Raw genomic sequence first — 19,418 nt, 5'->3', positions numbered from 1 at the left:
AAGACAAAAGGAGATGATCATGGACTACAGGAAAAGGAGGTTGAGCATGCACCCATTCTCATCAATGGGGCTGTAGTGGAGCAGGTTGAGAACTTCTGTCCACATCACCAACAAATCAATCATGGTCCAAACTAGGGCTGAGCGGTATTCCGTATTTTTCTTTATGCCGCTATTGATGCACGGACTGGTTTGGGTTTTTACTTTACCTTCTATAATGGTATTTGAATGTTTGGTTTGTTAAATGTGATACGGCGTGTGTAATGACCATTTGTATAGTTCACACCGCTACTTGAGTCATCCCTCTCCGCTCTCTCTCCATGCCGCTTTCCACACAGACCTAGTCTCAACCCATCACTCAAAGAGCGCATTTGTTGTCGCTTGACCACGAGACACTTTCATTCAGTCTGCATGGTCAATGCAGCACATGCAACAATGTTGTTTCCAATTTGATCTTAACCTCTCTAGGGTAGGTGGCACCAAATCGTCCCACCTACGCAACAGCCAGTCTAATCCCGTGGCGCGATATTCAAATACCTTAAAAATGCTATTACTTCAATTTCTCAAACATATAACTATTTTACACCATTTTAAAGACAAGACTCTCGTTAATCTAACCACACTGTCCGATTTCAAAAAGGCTTTACAACGAAAGCAAAACATTAGATTATGTCAGCAGAGTACCCAGCCAGAAATAATCAGACACCCATTTTTCAAGCTAGCATATAATGTCACATAAACCCAAACCACAGCTAAATGCAGCACTAACCTTTGATGATCTTCATCAGATGACAACCCTAGGACATTATGTTATACAATACATGCATGTTTTGTTCAATCAAGTTCATATTTATATGAAAAAACAGCTTTTTACATTAGCATGTGACGTTCAGAACTAGCATACCCCCCGCAAACTTCCGGGGAATTTACTAACAATTTACTAAATTACTCACGATAAACATTCACAAAAAGCATAACAATTATTTTAAGAATTATAGATACAGAACTCCTCTATGCACTCGATATGTCCGATTTTAAAATAGCTTTTTGGTGAAAGCACATTTTGCAATATTCTAAGTACATAGCCCAGCCATCACGGGCTAGCTATTTAGACACCCAGCAAGTTTAGCCTTCACCAAAATCAGATTTACTATAAAAATGTTATTACCTTTGCTGTTCTTCGTCAGAATGCACTCCCAGGACTTCTACTTCAATAACAAATGTTGGTTTGGTCCCAAATAATCCATCGTTATATCCAAACAGCGGCGTTTTGTTCGTGCGTTCTAGACACTATCCGAAATGGTAAATCAGGGTTACGAGCATGGCGCATTTCGTGACAAAAAATGTCTAAATATTCCATTACCGTACTTCGAAGCATGTCAACCGCTGTTTAAAATAAATTTTTATGCAATTTATCTCGTAAAAAAGCGATAATATTCCGACCGGGAATCTGCGTTTCGATAAATAGAGGGGAAAAAAATTAAGACGGGGGCGACCAGTGCACGCGCCTAAGCCCACTGTCCCCTGATCGGCCACTTGACAAAGGCGATAATGTGTTTCAGCCTGGGGCTGGAATGACGACATTCAGCTTTTTCCCGGGCTCTGAGAGCCTATGGGAGCCGTGGGAAGTGTCACGTTACCGCAGAGATCCTTAGTTTTGGAAAGAGATGTCAAAGAAAGCCAATAAATGGTCAGACAGGCCACTTCCTGTAAAGGAATCTCTCAGGTTTTTGCCTGCCATATGAGTTCTGGTATACTCACAGACACCATTCAAACAGTTTTAGAAACTTTAGGGTGTTTTCTATCCATATCTATTAAGTATATGCGTATTCTAGTTACTGGGTAGGAGTAGTAACCAGATTAAATCGGGTACGTTTTTTATCCGGCGGTGTAAATACTGCCCCCTAGCCCTAAGAGGTTAATATAAATCCACAAGTTTTCTATAATTACAATATTAGTTTGTGTTAGCCACTAATGCTAATCACTAGTTAGCGGGCTACATACACACACTCATATAATATGAGTGTGTGTGTGTGGCCATACTTATTAACCTGTTAGGGCTAGGGGGCAGTATTGACACGGCTGGATAAAAAACATACACGATTTAATCTGGTTACTACTCCTGCCCAGTAACTAGAATATGCATATAATTATTGGCTTTGGATAGAAAACACCCTAAAGTTTCTAAAACTGTTTGAATGGTGTCTGTGAGTATAACAGAACTCATATGGCAGGCAAAAACCTGAGAAGATTTCATGCAGGAAGTGGCCTGTCTGACAAGGTGTCGTTCTTCTTGTCTCTGTTTATTGAAGAGTGAGGATCTTAGCTGTCCCGTGACACTTCCTACGGCTGCCATAGGCTCTCAGAAGGCGGCAAAACGCTGAATCGTGGCTTTGCAGGCTCTGGCTGAAAAAAAGTAGCGCGTTTGGGTAGTGGCTGGTTACAGTACTGTGAGACTCAGGCTCGTGCCCGCGTCGACCGAAAGCTTTGTTTTCTTTCCTCTGTTTACCTAAAAGGATATTCCCGGTCGGAATATTATCGCTTTTTTACGAGAAAAATGGATTTTAGACAGCGGTTGACATGCTTCGAAGTACGGTAATGGAATATTTAGATTTTTTTTGTCACGAATTGCGCCATGCGCACGACCCTTATTTACCCTTTCAGATAGTGTCTTGAACGCACGAACAAAACGCCGCTATTCGGATATAACGATGGATTATTTTGGACCAAACCAACATTTGTTATTGAAGTAGCAGTCCTGGGAGTGCATTCTGACAAAGACAACAAAAGGTAATCAAACTTTTGTAATAGTAAATCTGATATTGGTGAGTGCTAAACTTGCCGGGTGTCTAAATAGCTAGCCCGTGATGGCTGGGCTATGTACTTAGAATATTGCAAAATGTGCTTTCACCAAAAAGCTATTTTAAAATCGGGGGTATGCTAGTTCTGAACGTCACATGCTAATGTAAAAAGCTGGTTTTTGATATAAATATGAACTTGATTGAACAAAACATGCATGTATTGTATAACATAATGTCCTAGGGTTGTCATCTGATGAAGATCATCAAAGGTTAGTGCTGCATTTAGCTGTCTTCTGGGTTTTTGTGACATTATATGCTAGCTTGAAAAATGGGTGTCTGATTATTTCTGGCTGGGTACTCTGCTGACATAATCTAATGTTTTGCTTTCGTTGTAAAGCCTTTTTGAAATCGGACAGTGTGGTTAGATTAACGAGAGTCTTGTCTTTAAATAGCTGTAAAATAGTCATATGTTTGAGAAATTGAAGTAATAGGATTTTTAAGGTATTTGAAAATCGCGCCACTGGATTAGACTGGCTGTTGCGTAGGTGGGACGAATTCGGCCCGCCTAGCCCAGAGAGGTTCAATCAAAAACATAAAATACCATCAAATTTGAAAAATGCCATATATGATACTATATTTTGGCCATATCACCCAGCCCTAGTCCAAACACAACAAGACAGTTGTGAAGAGAGCACGACAATGCCTATTCCCCCTCAGGAGACTTCAAAGATTTGAAATGGGTCCTGAGATCCACAAAAAGTTATTCAGCTGCACCATTGAGAGCATCCTGACTGGTTGCATCCCGTCTGGTATGTTAACTGCTCGGCCTCTGACCGCAAGGCGCTACAAAGGGTAGTACGTACGGCCCAATACATCTCTGGGGCAAAGCTTCCTGCCATCTAGGACCTCTATACCAGGCGGTGTCAGAGGACGGCCCTAAAAATTGCCAGACTCCAGCTACCCTAGACATAGACTGTTCTCTCTGCTCCTGCATGGCAAGCAGTACCGGAGCACCAAGTCTGGGTCCAAAAAGCTCCTTAACAGCTTCTACCCCCAAGCCATAAGACTACTGAACAGCTACTCAAGTGGTTTCCTGGAGAATTTGCATTGACCCCACTTTTTTTTTTTTTTACGTTGTCACTACTCTATATTTATGATCTATTACCTAGTCACTTTACCCCTGCCTACATGTACAGTACCAGTCAAAGGTTTGGCCACACCTACTCATTCCAGGGTTCTTCTTTATTTTTTACTATTTTCTACATTGTAGAATAATAGTGAAGACATCAAAACTATAACACATATGGAATCATGTAATAACCCAAAGTGTTAACAAATCAAAACAAATTTTATATTTGAGATTCTTCAAAACGGCCACCCTTTGTGTGATGACAGCTTTGCACACTCTTGGCATTCTCTCAACCAGCTTCATGAGGTAGTCACCTGGAATGCATTTCAATTAACCTGTTGGGGCTAGGGGGCAGTATTGAGAATTTTGAAAAAAATATGTGCCCATTTTTAACTGCCTCCTACACCAACTCAGAAGCTAGGCTATACATATTATTAACATATTTGGATAGAAAACGCTCTGAATTTTCTAAAACTGTTTGAATGGTGTCTGTAAGTATAACAGAACTCATATGGCAGTCAAAACCCTGAGACAAATTCTGACAGGAAGTGGATACCTGATGTGTTGAATTACTTTTAAGCCTATGCCATTGAAACACACTGGGGCTTATTAATCATTGAGCACTTCCTACGCCATCCACTAGATGTCACCAGTCTTTACAAAGTGGTTTGAGTCTTCTACTGTGAAAACTGACCGAACAAGAGACTTGGAACGTTGGTCATAAGCGGATGGCCGATACTACTCTGGCGCGCGAGTACATGTTTGGGTACTCTCGTTCCAATACGTTTTAAAAGAGAATGCAATCGTCCGCCTTGAATATTATTGAAGTTCTGATTGAAAAAGGCCCTAATGATTTATGCTATACAACGTTTGAGATGTTTGAACGAACGTAAATATTTTTTTTTCCTTCTTTGATGAAGACAAGTCCGGCGGGCGTCGGACTTGTAGCCTACAGGACGCGCTAACAACACGGAGCTTTTTGGACATAAATGATGAGCTTTTTCGAACAAAACTACATTTGTTATGGACCTGGGATTCCTGGAAGTGCCTTCTGATGAAGATAATCAAAGGTAAGGGATTATTTACATAGTATTTTTGATTTTAGATCTCTCCAAGATGGCGCCTAGTCTGTATCGCAAAGCCTATTTTTCTGGGCGCAGTACTCAGATTATTGCAAAGTGTGATTTCCCAGTAAGGTTATTTTTAAATCTGGCAATGCGGTTGCGTTCACGAGATGTTAATCTATAATTCTTTGAATGACAATATAATATTTTACCAATGTTTTCGAATAGTAATTATTTTATTTGTTGTGCTGATTGACTGGCGGTATTGGAGGGAAAATATTTCCTCAACATCAACGCCATAGTAAAACGCTGTTTTTGGATATAAATATGAACTTGATAGACAATACATGCATTTTTTGTTCTAACAATGTCCTAGGAGTGTCATCTGATGAAGATTGTCAAAGGTTAGTGCATAATTTTAGCTGGTTTTCTGCTTTTGGTGACGCCTGTCTTTGCATTGACAAAACATTACACACAGCTATTTTCAATGTACTGTCCTAACATAATCTAACTTTATGCTTTCGCCGTAAAGCCTTTTTGAAATCGGACAACGTGGTTAGATTAAGGAGATGTTTATCTTTCAAAGGGTGTAAGATAGTTGTATGTTTGAGAAATATGAATTATGACATTTATTTGTTATCAAATTTGGCACCCTTGATATTTCACCTGCTGTTGATAGGGTGTACCAGGGGTGGGACGCTTGTATCCCTGCACATTGACTCGGTACCGGTACCCCCTGTATAAAGCCTCGTTCTTGTTATTTTATTGTTGCTCTTATTTTTTTTACTTTAGTTTATTTAGTAAATATGTTTCTTAAAACTGCAGTGTTCGTTAAGGGCTTGTAAGTAAGCATTTCACGGTAAGGTCTACACCTGTTGTATTTGGCGCATGTGACAAATACATTTGATTTAAACTGTAAAGAAAAGTTTAAAAATGTGAAAATAGTGCAAGGGAGGGATGTAGTAATATGCTTCCTACTGGGGTGGTCTTACCTCCGCTACGTCTGGCAGGCCACGGGACTGAAAGGAATCATGGGAGTTGCAGTCCAGAAATCTGGGTCCGAGGAGGGCTGTTCCACTGGAGGGGCCGGAGGAGGTCAGGGAGCTTCGTCTGCCCTTATCAGGGGACACCAGGCTCGCTGTTGGGGGGGGGGGGGGGGGGGGGAGGAGAAGGGAGTGAGTTAAAATTGTTTGAAATTGAAAGAACACAATTCAAAACAATGTCAGTTGAGCTAATGCTTCTGGGCTCAGAGTAATCCTGCTTCAATTGGCTTCATTAGGTTCAGTTCATGAGAAAATCATCATTGCCAGAGACTGGTGATAGTGGCTGCGTGTGCGTATATACTGTACGTGTGTGTGCATACATACAGTTGAAGTCAGAAGTTCATACATACACCTTAGCCAAATACATTTAAACTCAGTTTTTCACAATTCCTGACATTTAATCCTAGTAAAAATTCCCTGTCTTAGGTCAGTTAGGATCACCACTTTATTTTAAGAATGTGAAATGTCAGAATAATAGTAGAGGGAATGATTTATTTCAGCTTTTATTTCTTTCATCACATTCCCAGTAGGTCAGAAGTTTACATACACTCAATTAGTATTTCCTTACAATCAAATGCTGACTGCATTATCTACCAAGAGAATTCTCTTCGATTATATTAGCAGACACCTCGACGGCCCTGAAAGAACGTCATTGGACTATGTAAACTGGAAACCACATATCCTGAGGCTGCATTTATTGTAGCTGGGGATTTTAACAAGGATAATCTGAAAACAAGGCTCCGTAAATTTTATCAGCATACCGAATACGTGACCCGGGCTGGGAAAATTCTGGATCATTGTTACTCTAACTTCTGCGACGCATACAAAGCCCTCCTTTCGGCAAATCTGACCACGACTCCATTTTGTTGCTCCCAGCCTATAGACAGAAACTAAAACAGGAAACGCCCATGCTCAGGTCTGTTCAACGCTGGTCCGACCAATCTGATTCCACACTTCAAGATTGCTTCGATCATGTGGACTGGGATATGTTCCGGATAGCGTCGAACAACATTGATGTATACGCTGAGTCGGTGAGCGAGTTTACTAGCAAGTGCATCGGTGATGTTGTACCAACAACGACTATTAAAACCTTCCCCAACCAGAAACCGTGGATTGATGGCAGCATTCGCACAAAACTGAAAGCGCGATCCATTGCTTTTAAATCAGGGCAAGGCGACCGGAAACATGACCGAATACAAACAGTGTAGCTATTCCATCCGCAAGGCAATCAAACAAGCTAAGCGTCAGTAGAGAGACAATGTAGTCGCAATTCAACGGCTCAGACAAGAGGAATGTGGCAGGGTCTACAGTCAATCACGGACTACAAAAAGAAAACCAGCCCCCGTCGCGGACCGCGATGCCTTGCTCCCAGACAAACTACATTTCTTCGCTCACTTTGAGGACAATACAGCGCCACCGACACGGCCCACTACCAAAACCTGCGGATTCTCCTTCACCGCAGCCAACTTGAGTAAAACATTTAAACGTGTTAACCCTCGCAGGGCTGCCAGCCCAGACGGCATCCCTAGCCGTGTCCTCAGAGCATGCGCAGACCAGCTGGCTGGTGTATTTACAGACATATTCAATCAACCCCTATCCCAGTCTGCTGTTCCCACATGCTTCAAGAGGGCCACCATTGTTCCTGTTCCCAAGAAAGCTAAGGTAACTGAGCTAAACATCTATCGCCCCGTAGTACACACTTCCGTCATCATGAAGTGCTTTGAGAGACTAGTCAAGGACCATATCACCTCCACCCTACCTGACACCCTAGACCCACTCCAATTTACTTACCGCCCCAATAGGTCCAGACGACGCAATCGCACTGCCCTACCCCATCTAGACAAGAGGAATACCTATGTAAGAATGCTGTTCATCGACTACAGCTCAGCATTTAGTACCCTCCAAACTTGTCATTATGCTCGAGACCCTGGGTCTCAACCCCGCCCTCTGCAACTGGGTCCTGGACTTTGACGGGCCACCCCCAGGTGGTGAGGGTAGGAAGCAACATCTCCCCCCGCTGATCCTCAACACTGGGGCCCCACAAGGGTGCGTTCTCAGCTCTCTCCTGTACTCCCTGTTCACCCATGACTGCACGGCCATGCACGCCTCCAACTCAATCATCAAGTTTGCAGACGACACTACAGTGGTAGGCTTGATTACCAACAACGAAGACAGCCTACAGGGAGGAGGTGAGGGCCCTCAGAGTGTGGTGTCAGGAAAACAACCACACACTCAATGTCAACAAAACAAAGGAGATGATTGTGGACTTCAAGAAACAGCAGAGGGAGCACCCCCCTATCCACATCGACGGGACAGTAGTGGAGAAGGTGGAAAGTTAAGTTCCTCGGCGTACACATCACGGACAAACTGAAATGGTCCACCCACACAGACAGTGTGGTGAAGGTGGCGCAACAGCGTTTCCTCCGGCATCTTCACAAGGTCCTTTGCTGTTGGTCTGCACTTTTCACACCAAAGTACATTCATCTCTAGGAGACAGAACGTGTCTCCTTCCTGAGCGGAATGACGGCTGCGTGGTCCCATGGTGTTTATACTTGCGTACTGTTTGTACAGATGAACATGGTACCTTCAGGCGTTTGGAAATTACTCCCAAGGATGAACCAGACTTGTGGAGGTCTACAATTGTTTTTCTGATGTCTTGGCTGATTTCTTTTGATTTTCCCATGATGTCAAGCAAAGAGGCATGAAGGTAGGCCTTGAAATACATCCACAGGTACACCAATTGACTCAAATGATGTACATTAGCCTATCAGAAGCATCTAAAGCAATGACATCATTTTCTGGAATGTTCCAAGCTGTTTAAAGGCACAGTCAACTTAGTGTATGTAAACTTCTGACCCACTGGAATTGTGATACAGTGAAATAATCTGTCTGTAAACAATTGTTGGAAAAATTACTTGTGTCATGCACAAAGCAGATGTCCTAACCGACTTGCCAAAACTATAGTTTGTTAACAAGAAATTTGTGGAGTGGTGGAAAAACGAGTTTTAATGACACCAACATAAGTGTATGTAAACTTCGACTTCAACTGTGCATACATATAAAAGTGTGTGTGTGTGTCTTACATAGCAGGCAGCCAAATGAAGAGTCAGTGGAGTCGTTGGGGTACCACTGAGGGTCGTGGCTGGGGGAAGGGATCCAGCCTCTGGAGGGGCTGACTGAGGTACAGGGTAGGAGCTTAGAGCACTCACTACCATTCAGCTTGGCAGGTGAGAGGGATGCCTCATCACCTGAGAGAGAGAGCGAAAGAAAGAGACAGCACGGGAGAGAGATGTAAACAGATTCAGGCTACACTACAAAAGCAGTACAAAATCCTATTTTTAGAAGCACACGCACCTCTAACAATGCCCCCTTCACTTACCGTAGTGTGCCGAGTTGATGGCCAGCTCAATGATTGAGTCACTGATGTGTGTTTGTGGCCCTCCAGGAGCCATGGCTTCCTCTGGGGGTCCCGGGAGAGAGATGTCCAGCAAAGAGGCCACGCTGGGCGGGGAGAGGAGCGAGTCACCTGCTACTCCTGGAGACGGAAGGGGGAGGCCGTTCTGCAGCGAAACCTGCTGGAGGGTTAGTGAAAGAATGATACAGGGTTAGAATTAATGTATAAAAATATGAAAATCTGTGCTCTTATTGGACAAGTTCCTGTAGCACCTCCCTCGTTCAAAACAGTGTCCGGCCTTTTGAACATGACCCAGGTAGAGATAGGGTCCATTGTCTTTTAGATCTCTCTCCATATCACCGTTTCTCTTTCCCTTCTTTCAGCGTTACACTCACCTCAGAGGAGGCCTGCTGGAGGAGCAGTGGCTGGGGAGGACCAGGACCAGCATACACCACTCCAGGGTGAGAGGTCGAGAGTGGCCTTCCGTCTGGTCTGGGGGCCTCCAGCTCTCGACAGGGGCTGCCTGGAATGATGCCTGCTGACTTAGCTGCCAGGTCAATGGCACCTGGATGGAAAAACACAGAATCATCCCACGTTAAATTGTCAAGAGTCCGAGTGCGCTAATTGGCCTAGGTGGGCCTTAAAATAGAAGATGGTCTAAAAAGGTGAAAGAGAAGAGAAAAAACAAAACATGACCAGGGCCTACACTGAACACCCACCACCTGCCAAATTAGAGTAGATTTTGGCATTGGCGGGTAAGAGGTCTATTTCATCAGCCATGTTGGTGGGTGGACAGGGTTCCACAGTGCGAGAATTTCTCACATTTGTTAATGAAATAACCAAGTATGATCACATTTATTGCAATATACTCTACATGACCAAGGTATGTGAACACCTGTTAGTCAAACATATCATTCCCAATTCATGGGCATTAATATGGAGTTGGTCCCCCCTTTGTGACTATAACAACCTCCACTCTTCTGGGAAAGCTTTCCACTAGATGTTGGAACATTGCTGAGGGGACTTTCTTCCACAAGAGCATTTGTGAGGTTTTTAGCGGTATTGTTAGAGACGGGTAAAGATAATGATTTTGTTTGGGCGCCAGGCAGGTATTAATCCTGCCAAAAGAAAAAAGGACAGAGAGAGTACCACTACCAGACCCACACACAATCGGCAGAAGAGACTGCCTAGTGTGTAGCCTGTTTTCCAGATATCTTTACTCTTCACTGGCTAAGACACACCATAGAAAACCCATGTCACAGCACAGGGGTAACCCCACCAATACTACCTCATACAATAATAATAATAATAATAATAATAATAATGGCAGAGCAATTGAACGGCAACTTCATAGAAACAATTCACAAGAAAGAACCCAGTCATCAACATTTGAGGACTTGCAATAATCTGTATTACCTCCCAGTGCAGAGGGTATGAATGTGGGTGTGTTCACAGACAAAACAAAGGCCTTAAAATGTCCAAAATCTTCTCAGCCACATGTTATTAGTACCACACCACTTAAATACAGTTCAAATAACAACACACAGACTTGCAAGCAACCTCCCTTTTAACTAAAAATGTCAACCCAAATACTTCTGGCATGGCAATAATAGTCCAGTGACAATGAACACCAACGGGAAGCGCATGGAGAAAAATAGAACGTCTGCTGCAGTGTAAAGCACTGGAACGATAGTGGGGAAAGAGAGAGCAAAAGATCTTAGCTGTTGACTTCAGGCTTGCAGTTGTACTGTCTGTCCGTCTGATGATTCGTATGTCAAAGCTTAGCAACGTTGCTACTAATCCATGCGATCCATAACCGGTGCGGTCCCAAACGTTAACAACCACGACCTAGAGCGGTCACAACGATGATTGAGTTAAAGACTTTACAAACTAAACACGCTGAAAATAAACAAGACTTCTGCAGCATTGCACACACAATCAAACTGCAACGCCAACCAAGAGCTACTTCCCAGAGAGCCGGAAGAGCTGTCTTTATTTCCTCCTTCCTTACTGCTGATGTGCTCTTAAAGTGACAGTGCACGGTGAAGGCTCCATGCAGGACTTCATCACAAGGTTGGGAACTGATGTTGGGCGGTAAGGCCTGGCTCGGAGTCGGCGTTCCAATTCATCCCAAAGGTGTTCGATGGGGTTGAGGTCAGGGCTCTGTGCAGGCCAGTCAAGTTCTTTTACGCCGATCTCGACAAACCATTTCTGTAATGACCTTGCTTTTTGCACGGGAGCATTGTCATGGTGAAACAGGAAACGGCCTTCCCCAAATTGTAGCCACAAAGTTGGAAGCACAGAATCGTCTAGAATGTCATTGTATGCTGTAGCGTTAATATTTCCCTTCACTGGAACTAAGGTGCCTTGCCAGAACCATGAAAAACAGCCCCAGACCCTTATTCCTCCTCCACCAAACTACAGTTGGCACTATGCATTTGGGCAGGTAGTGTTCTCCTGGCATCATCACTGATTCACCACTGCAGAGAACGAATTTCCACTGCGCCAGAGTTCAATAGCAACAAGCTTTACACCACTCCAGCCGACGCATGGCATTGCACATGGTAATTTTAGGCTTGTGTTTGGCTGATTGGCCTTGGAAACCCATTTCATGAAGCTCCAAACAAACAGTTCTTGTGCGGATGTTGCTTCCAGAGGCAGTTTGGAACTCGGAGTGAGTGTTTCAACCGAGGATAAACGATTTTTACGCACTACGCGCTTCAGCACTTGGCAGTCCCGTTCTGTATACTTGTGTGGCCTACCACTTCGCGGCTGAGCCATTTTTGCCATTTGACATTCCCACTTCACAATAACAGCACTTAGTTGACCAGGGCAGCTCTAGCAGGGCAGAAAATTGATGAACTGTCTAGTTGGAAAAGGTAGCATCCTATGACGGTGCCACGTTGAAAGTCATTGAATTCCGCAGTAAAGCCATTCTACTGCCAATGTTTGTCTATGGAGATTTTCGATTGCATACAGCTGTCAGCAATGGGTGTGGCTGAAATATCCAAATCCATTAAATAGCAGGGGTATCCACAGACATTTTTGCGTATGTATGCATGTACAGTTGAAGTCGGAAGTTTACATACACTTAGGTTAGAGTCATTAAAACTCGTTTTCCAACCACTCCACAAATGTCTTGTTAACCTAACTAGGGTAGGGGGCAGCATTCGGAATTTTGGATTAAAAGCGTGCCCAAAGTAAACTGGAAGCTAGGATACGCATATAATTGGTAGATTTGGATAGAAAACCCTAAAGTTGACCAAACTGTTAAAATAATGTCTGAGTATAACAGAACTGATATGGCAGGCGAAAACGTGAGGAAAATCCATCCAGGAAGTGCTATTATTTTGAAATGCCTGTTTTTCCATTGAAAGTCTATCCACCATACAAAGACTTATGACCTAGTTCACGATCCCTATGGCTTCCACTACATGTGGTCAGTCTTTAGGCATTGTTTCAGGCTTCTACTCTGAAAAATGAGGTAGAGACACCACTTTCAATGAGAGGACAGTGGAAATATCCAGACATGAGTCCAGCGTGTGACCAGGAGCGCGCCTTTCTTGTTTCTCCTTTTCTATTGACGAAGCTATTGTCCGGTTGAAATATGATCGATTATTTATGATAAAAACAACCTGAGGATTGATTAGAAACATCGTTTGACATGTTTCTACGAACTTTTATGGTACTTTTTAGATTTTTCGTCTGTCTGTTGTGACCGCGCATGGTTCCAATGGATGACTGAACAAAACGCACCAACAAAACGGAGGTTTTTGGACATAAAGAGGGACATTATTGAACAAAATGAACATTTATTGTGTAACATGGAGTCTGAGTGCAACCATATGAAGATCAAAGGTAAGTGATACATTTTATCGCCATTTCTGACTTTTGTTACTCCTCTTCTTGGCTGCTAACTGTTTGTAATGATTTGTCTGCTGGGCACTGTTCTCAGATAATCGCATGGTTTGCTTTCGCCGTAAAACATTTTTGAAATCTGACACAGCGGCTGGATTAACGAGAAGTTTATCTTTAAGCTGAGGTATAACATGTGTATCTTTTATGCATGTTTATTAAGAGAATTTCTGTTTTGTTGTGTTTTACACTGCAATTTCACCTGATGTTGTTTGAGACAGTGGATTACTGAACAAAACGGAGGTTTTTGGATATAAAGAGGGACTTGATCTAACAAAACAAACATTTATTGGGTAACTGGGAGTTTTGTGAGTAACCATATGAAGATCAAAGGTAAGTGATTAGTTTTATCGCTATTTCTGACTTTTGTTACACGTCTACTTGGCTGGTTACTGTTTGTAATGATTTGTTTGCTGGGAGCTGTTCTCAGATAATCACATGGTTTGCTTTCGCCGTAAAGTCTTTTTGAAATCTGACACCGTGGTTGGATTAACAAGAAGTTAATCTTTAAACCGATGTATAACACTTGTATGTTAAATTAATTTTTATAATGAGTATTTCTGTTTTTGAATTTGGCGCTCTGCAATTTCACTGGATGTTGGCCAGGTGGGACAGTAGCGTCCCACACCCCCTAGAGAGGTTAACAAACTATAGTTTTGGCAAGTCGGTTAGGACATCTACTTCGTGCATGACACAAGTAATTTTTCCAACAATTGTTTACAGACAGCTTATTTCACTTATAATTCACTGTATCACAATTCCAGTGGGTCAGAAGTTTACATACACTAAGTTGACTGCCTTTAAACAGCTTGGGAAATTCCAGAAAATGTCATGGCTTTAGAAACTTCTGATTGGCTAATTGACATAATTTGAGTCAATTGGAGGTGTACCTCTGGGTGTATTTCAAGGCCTACCTTCATGCCCCTTTGCTTGACATCACGGGAAAACCAAAAGATAATCAGCCAAGACCTTAAAAAATAATTGCCCTCCACAAGTCTGGTTCATCCTTGGAAGCAATGTCCAAATGCCTGAAGGTACCACACGTTCATCTGTACATACATCTGTAAATTCATCTGTATTGAAGTATAAACACCATGGGACCACACAGCCGTCATACCGCTCAGGAAGGAGACGCGTTCTGTCTCCTAGAGATGAACGTACTTTGGTGCAAAAAGTGCAAATCAATCCCAGAAGAGCAGCAAAGGATCTTGTGAAGATGCTGGAGGAAACAAGTACAAAAGTATCTATATCCACAGTAAAACGAGTCCTATATTGACATAACCTGAAAGGCCTCTCAGCAAGGAAGAAGCCACTGCTCTAAAACCACCACAAAAAAGCCAGACTACAGTTTGCAACTGCATATGGGGACAAAGACCATACTTTTTGGAGAAATGTCCTCTGGTCTGATCAAACAAAAATAGAACTGTTTGGCCATAATGACCATTGTTATGTTTGGAGGAAAAAGGGGGAGGCTTGCAAGCCGAAGAACATCATCCCAACCGTGAAGCACGGGGGTGGCAGCATCATGTTGTGGGGGTGCTGTGCTGCAGGAGGGGCTGGTGCACTTCACAAAATGGATGACATCATGAGGATGGAAAATGATGTGGATATATTGAAGAAACATCTCAAGACATCAGTCAGGAAGTTAAAGCTTGGTTGCAAATGGGTCTTCCAAATGGACAATGACCCCAAGCATACTTCCAAAGTTGTGGCAAAATGGCTTAAGGACAAAGTCAAGGCATTGGAGTGGCCATCACAAAGCCCTGACCTCAATCCCATAGAAAATCTGTGAGCAGAACTGAAAAAGCGTGTGCAAGCAAGGAGGCCTACAAACCTGACTCAGTTACACCAGCACTGTCAAGGAGGAATGTGCCAAAATTCACCCAACTTATTGTGATAAGCTTGTGGAAGGCCACCTTAAACATTTGACCCAAATTAAACAATTGAAAGGCAATGCTACCAAATACTAATTGAGTGTATGTAAACTTCTGACCCACTGGGAATGTGATGAAAGAAATAAAAGCTGAAAGAAATAATTCTCTACTATTATGCTGACAATTCACATTCTTAAAATAAAGTGGTGATCCTAACTGACCTAAAACAGGGAATTGTTACTAGGATTAAATGTCAGGAATTGTGAAAAACTGAGTTTAATTGTATTTGGCTAAGGTGTATGTATGCATGTATGCATGTAAATGCTGCAGTAGCTGGTTTCAAAGTATTTCTGCCGTTTTGTTTCTTAGCTGGTAAATGAATCGCACAAAGTCAAAGAACTACGAATCCTGTATAGCGCAGCAGCACTGCTGCGCACAGGCATAAAAGTTGGTCTAAAGTCAACTCAAGTGAGACCTTGTCCTCGTGTTTCTTGGCTATTTAATACTGATACCCTACTATAAAAATGGGCCACATCTCAGGTCATTTAACCTATTTCTTTAGGTTGTTTTTACACATTTTGATATTGCCTATAGGGCGCAAAATTACTGGGACCATTACTGGCAAATAAGCGCGTCACATACGCCTAAAATAACATTGCAGGACTGCGGTTGGGTTTGGGACCAGTTCTTCTGGTAGCATGTGGGAGTTGGACAGAAAGCCAGGGGGTGCAGTATGAAAAGCAGGTGGGATGAATTACAAGACTACTAGTCTGAATCTCTTAATCTCACAGGCACAAACATGAGTCGCGTTAACACGGTAACTCTCACCTCTTAAAACGGGGAAGGTGACATTTTTGGTCTCATCTCTGATATTTTGGTTAAAAGACCCCGGTAACAAACAATGAAACGAAATTAAGCAATATACCACATTAGTTCTTAATAGTAATACATTTATTTTAGAAACATCAAAGCATGCTCATCGGTTTAATTTGATAATTTGTGTAATTTTGGAAAGAAATCTGAGTAGCTGGTAGATTTTGTAAATCTACCTGCCACAGTGGCTGATGGACCAAAAAGTTAGTTTCAGGCCCTGAACAGGTTGACAGAAGCGGTACGTACTGGAGAGCTGACTGGACATCCCATAGCCAGAGGTAATGGGCGGAGTTCTGGGGAGGAGGGGACGGGTGGAGGGAGAGAGACGGGGCTGGATTGGCCGGAAGGAGCCTGTTCCTGAGGGGGGGGACAGTAAGAAGAAAAAGTTAGTCAAGTCCAAACTACGGAGGTGAGTGTGGTTGAGTATTTCTAGCCCTGTTCAGATAGTTGGATAAAACATTTTTGGACCCGAACACAGAATATTACTGCTCCCCAGCGGTTTTTATTCCTGAAGCATAATTACTAGAAAAATATGTTTTTCCGATACTTCAAACATTCCTACTTCCCTCCTGTGATTAGATAAGTAAAAGCATGTTTTCTAATGAATTTATAATTTTTTAACTAGGTGTATGGGTTATGTTGACAGGTGGCATACCTGTGGCAGATGAGTTAGAGAGGATGGAGAAGGAGCAGACGTGTTGAGGAGTGTCTCCAGTGGTGCGGGGGAGCAGTGTTCTCTGAGGAGTAACAAAAACAACAATTTCACATTAAAACATTCTGTTCAGATTTCAAGATGTCCTAAGAATAACTGTCAATTCAATAGCTGCACCAAACAATGGACTAAGATGAAAGACTTACCTGGACCACGAGGGGCTTTCGAAGTGGCCGGCTTCTGTTTTTCCTTTGTTTCGGCAGGAAAATGTCTGACTGCATCTGTAAGAGGCAGAGATGCAAATTGGTGATGGGCCAAAAAGCTGAAAAATAAATAAATAAATCTGAACTGCAAGAAAAATGGGCCTTTTTCAGAATGAGATTGTCGCAACACCAACATTTACTAGCGATATACCAGGCCAAGTATCACGATAGCGAGTAGAATCATGACTGTAGAAAATAGCTGATTTACACATATCCAAAGGCCTACCTGTGATTGGGCAGGAGGAATGTAGTAAGGAATATAAAATGTATAATGATGTGCATTTTCATTGTGGCAGTAAGGGTTACACTCAGGTTAGGCCTATATGAAACCATTTTTAGCTTACAACTTTACACACATAGCCTACACTCTCTCACAATCACACCACACACACCTCCCAACAGGTAGGCACCAAAAATAATTTAAGGAACACCAGAAAAAAGATTTATTAGGCATATGCATCTTAACTTTGAAGCATCTCTTTGAGTAGGCTCTCTTTTCCATTTTTTCCTGTACCATCCAAACATGTGCATAGCCAAGGTACCATGTTGATATCTAACTAGCCAGGTAACATTACTAAACAAGGTAATTTGTTATCAAACCAAAGACTTGCGGCCCACAAGTAGTTTAAAAAGGGCCCGCGACATGGTTTATAAAATGATGTAACATGTGCACACATTCGCGGTAAAAAAGGGTTTAGGCTAGAAACTTGTGGTATTAACTGTTGTAAAGACACAAGCATGACGGTCACTGTACTCAGTTTTTCCTCTATGCAGTGGCACTTAGAGGCTGCGTGACAGCAAAGTTAGACTGGCCTGCTTGTTCTTACAGGCAAAATCCAGGTCCATAAATACTTGGACATTGACCAAGTTATTATTTTAGCTGTCTACCACAGCATATTTGAGTTCAAATTAAACTATGAATATGAGCTGAAAGTGTAGATTTACAGCTTTACTTTGACGGTATTTACATCCAAATCGGGTGAATGGTGTAGGAATTACAGACCTTTTTATATGTGGTCATCCCCTTTTTAAGGGACCAAAAGTAATTGGACAATTGGCTGCTCAGCTGTTCCATGGCCAGGTGTGTGCTATTCCCTCATTAGTTAATTTACAAGTAAGCAGATAACAGGTCTAGAGTTGATTTAAAGTGTGGCATTTGCATTTAGAATCTGTTGCTGTTAACTTGTTATGGATAGAGGGCAGTATTTTCACGGCCGGATAAAAAAAACATACCCGATTTAATCTGGTTATTACTCCTGCCCAGAAACTAGAATATGCATATAATTAGTAGCTTTGGATAGAAAACACTCCAAAGTTTCTAAAACTGTTTGAATGGTGTCTGTGAGTATAACAGAACTCATTTGGCAGGCCAAAACCTGAGAAGATTCTGTACAGGAAGTACCCTGTCTGACCATTTCTTGGCCTTCTTTGTCATCTCTATCCAAAACAAAGGATCTCTGCTGTAACGTGACATTTTCTAAAGGCTCCCATAGGCTCTCAGAAGGCGCCAGAACGTTGAATGATGACTTTGCAGTCTCTGGCTGAAAAACAGTAGCGCATTTGGTAAGTGGTCGATCTGAGAACAATGAGACGGGTGTGCGCGTGCACGTGAAGAGTCCATTTTACTTTTTCAGTCTGAACGAAAACAACGACTCCCGGTCGGAATATTATCGCTATTTTACGAGAAAAATTGCATAAAAATTGATTTTAAACAGCATTTGACATGCTTCGAAGTACGGTAATGGAATATTTTGAAATTTTTTGTCACGATACGCATCCGCGCGTCACCCTTCGGATAGTGTCTTGAATGCACGAACAAAACGCCGCTATTTGGATATAACTATGGATTATTTGGAACCAAAACAACATTTGTTGTTGAAGTAGAAGTCCTGGGTGTGCATTCTGACGAAGAACAGCAAAGGTAATCCAATTTTTCTTATAGTAAATATGAGTTTGGTGAGTGCCAAACTTGGTGGGTGTCAAATTAGCTAGCCCGTGATGGCGAGCTATCTACTCAGAATATTGCAAAATGTGCTTTCACCGAAAAGCTATTTTAAAATGGGACACCGCGATTGCATAAAGGAGTTCTGTATCTATAATTCTTAAAATAATTGTGTTTTTTGTGAACGTTTATCGTGAGTAATTTAGTAAATTCACCGGAAGTGTTCGGTGGGAATGCTAGTTCTGAACATCACATGCTAATGTAAAAAGCTGGTTTTTGATATAAATATGAACTTGATTGAACAAAACATGCATGTATTGTATAACATAATGTCCTAGGAGTGTCATCTGATGAAGATCAAAGGTTAGTGCTGCATTTAGCTGTGGTTTTGTTTTTTGTGACATTATATGCTAGCTTGAAAAATGGGTGTCTGATTATTTCTGGCTGGGTACTCTCCTGACATAATCTAAT

The 19,418-nt window shown here is 42.3% G+C and overlaps 1 protein-coding gene across 4 annotated transcripts in view; it reads right to left on the bottom strand.

Moving 5' to 3' along the window:
• Positions 1–19,418, bottom strand: part of cramp1 (cramped chromatin regulator 1) — a 64,444-nt gene that overhangs the window by 3,072 nt on the left and 41,954 nt on the right. For 3 of the 4 annotated variants that reach the window (XM_082973566.1, XM_082973565.1, XM_082973563.1), the window contains exons 13-19: positions 16,949–17,023; positions 16,746–16,827; positions 16,337–16,447; positions 9,824–9,993; positions 9,414–9,609; positions 9,118–9,282; positions 5,984–6,129 (exon numbers count right to left, since the gene is read on the bottom strand). In XM_082973566.1, the coding sequence (XP_082829692.1) occupies positions 5,984–6,129; positions 9,118–9,282; positions 9,414–9,609; positions 9,824–9,993; positions 16,337–16,447; positions 16,746–16,827; positions 16,949–17,023 (945 nt within the window). The remainder of the gene's footprint in view (positions 1–5,983; positions 6,130–9,117; positions 9,283–9,413; positions 9,610–9,823; positions 9,994–16,336; positions 16,448–16,745; positions 16,828–16,948; positions 17,024–19,418) is intronic. The other variant, XM_082973564.1, reaches the window with a different exon arrangement.

Source organism: Salmo salar, chromosome 03, assembly GCF_965601325.2.
Source record: "Salmo salar chromosome 03, fSalSal1, whole genome shotgun sequence".
NCBI lineage: Eukaryota > Metazoa > Chordata > Actinopteri > Salmoniformes > Salmonidae > Salmo > Salmo salar.
This window is presented reverse-complemented; position numbering and strand designations above follow the sequence as displayed.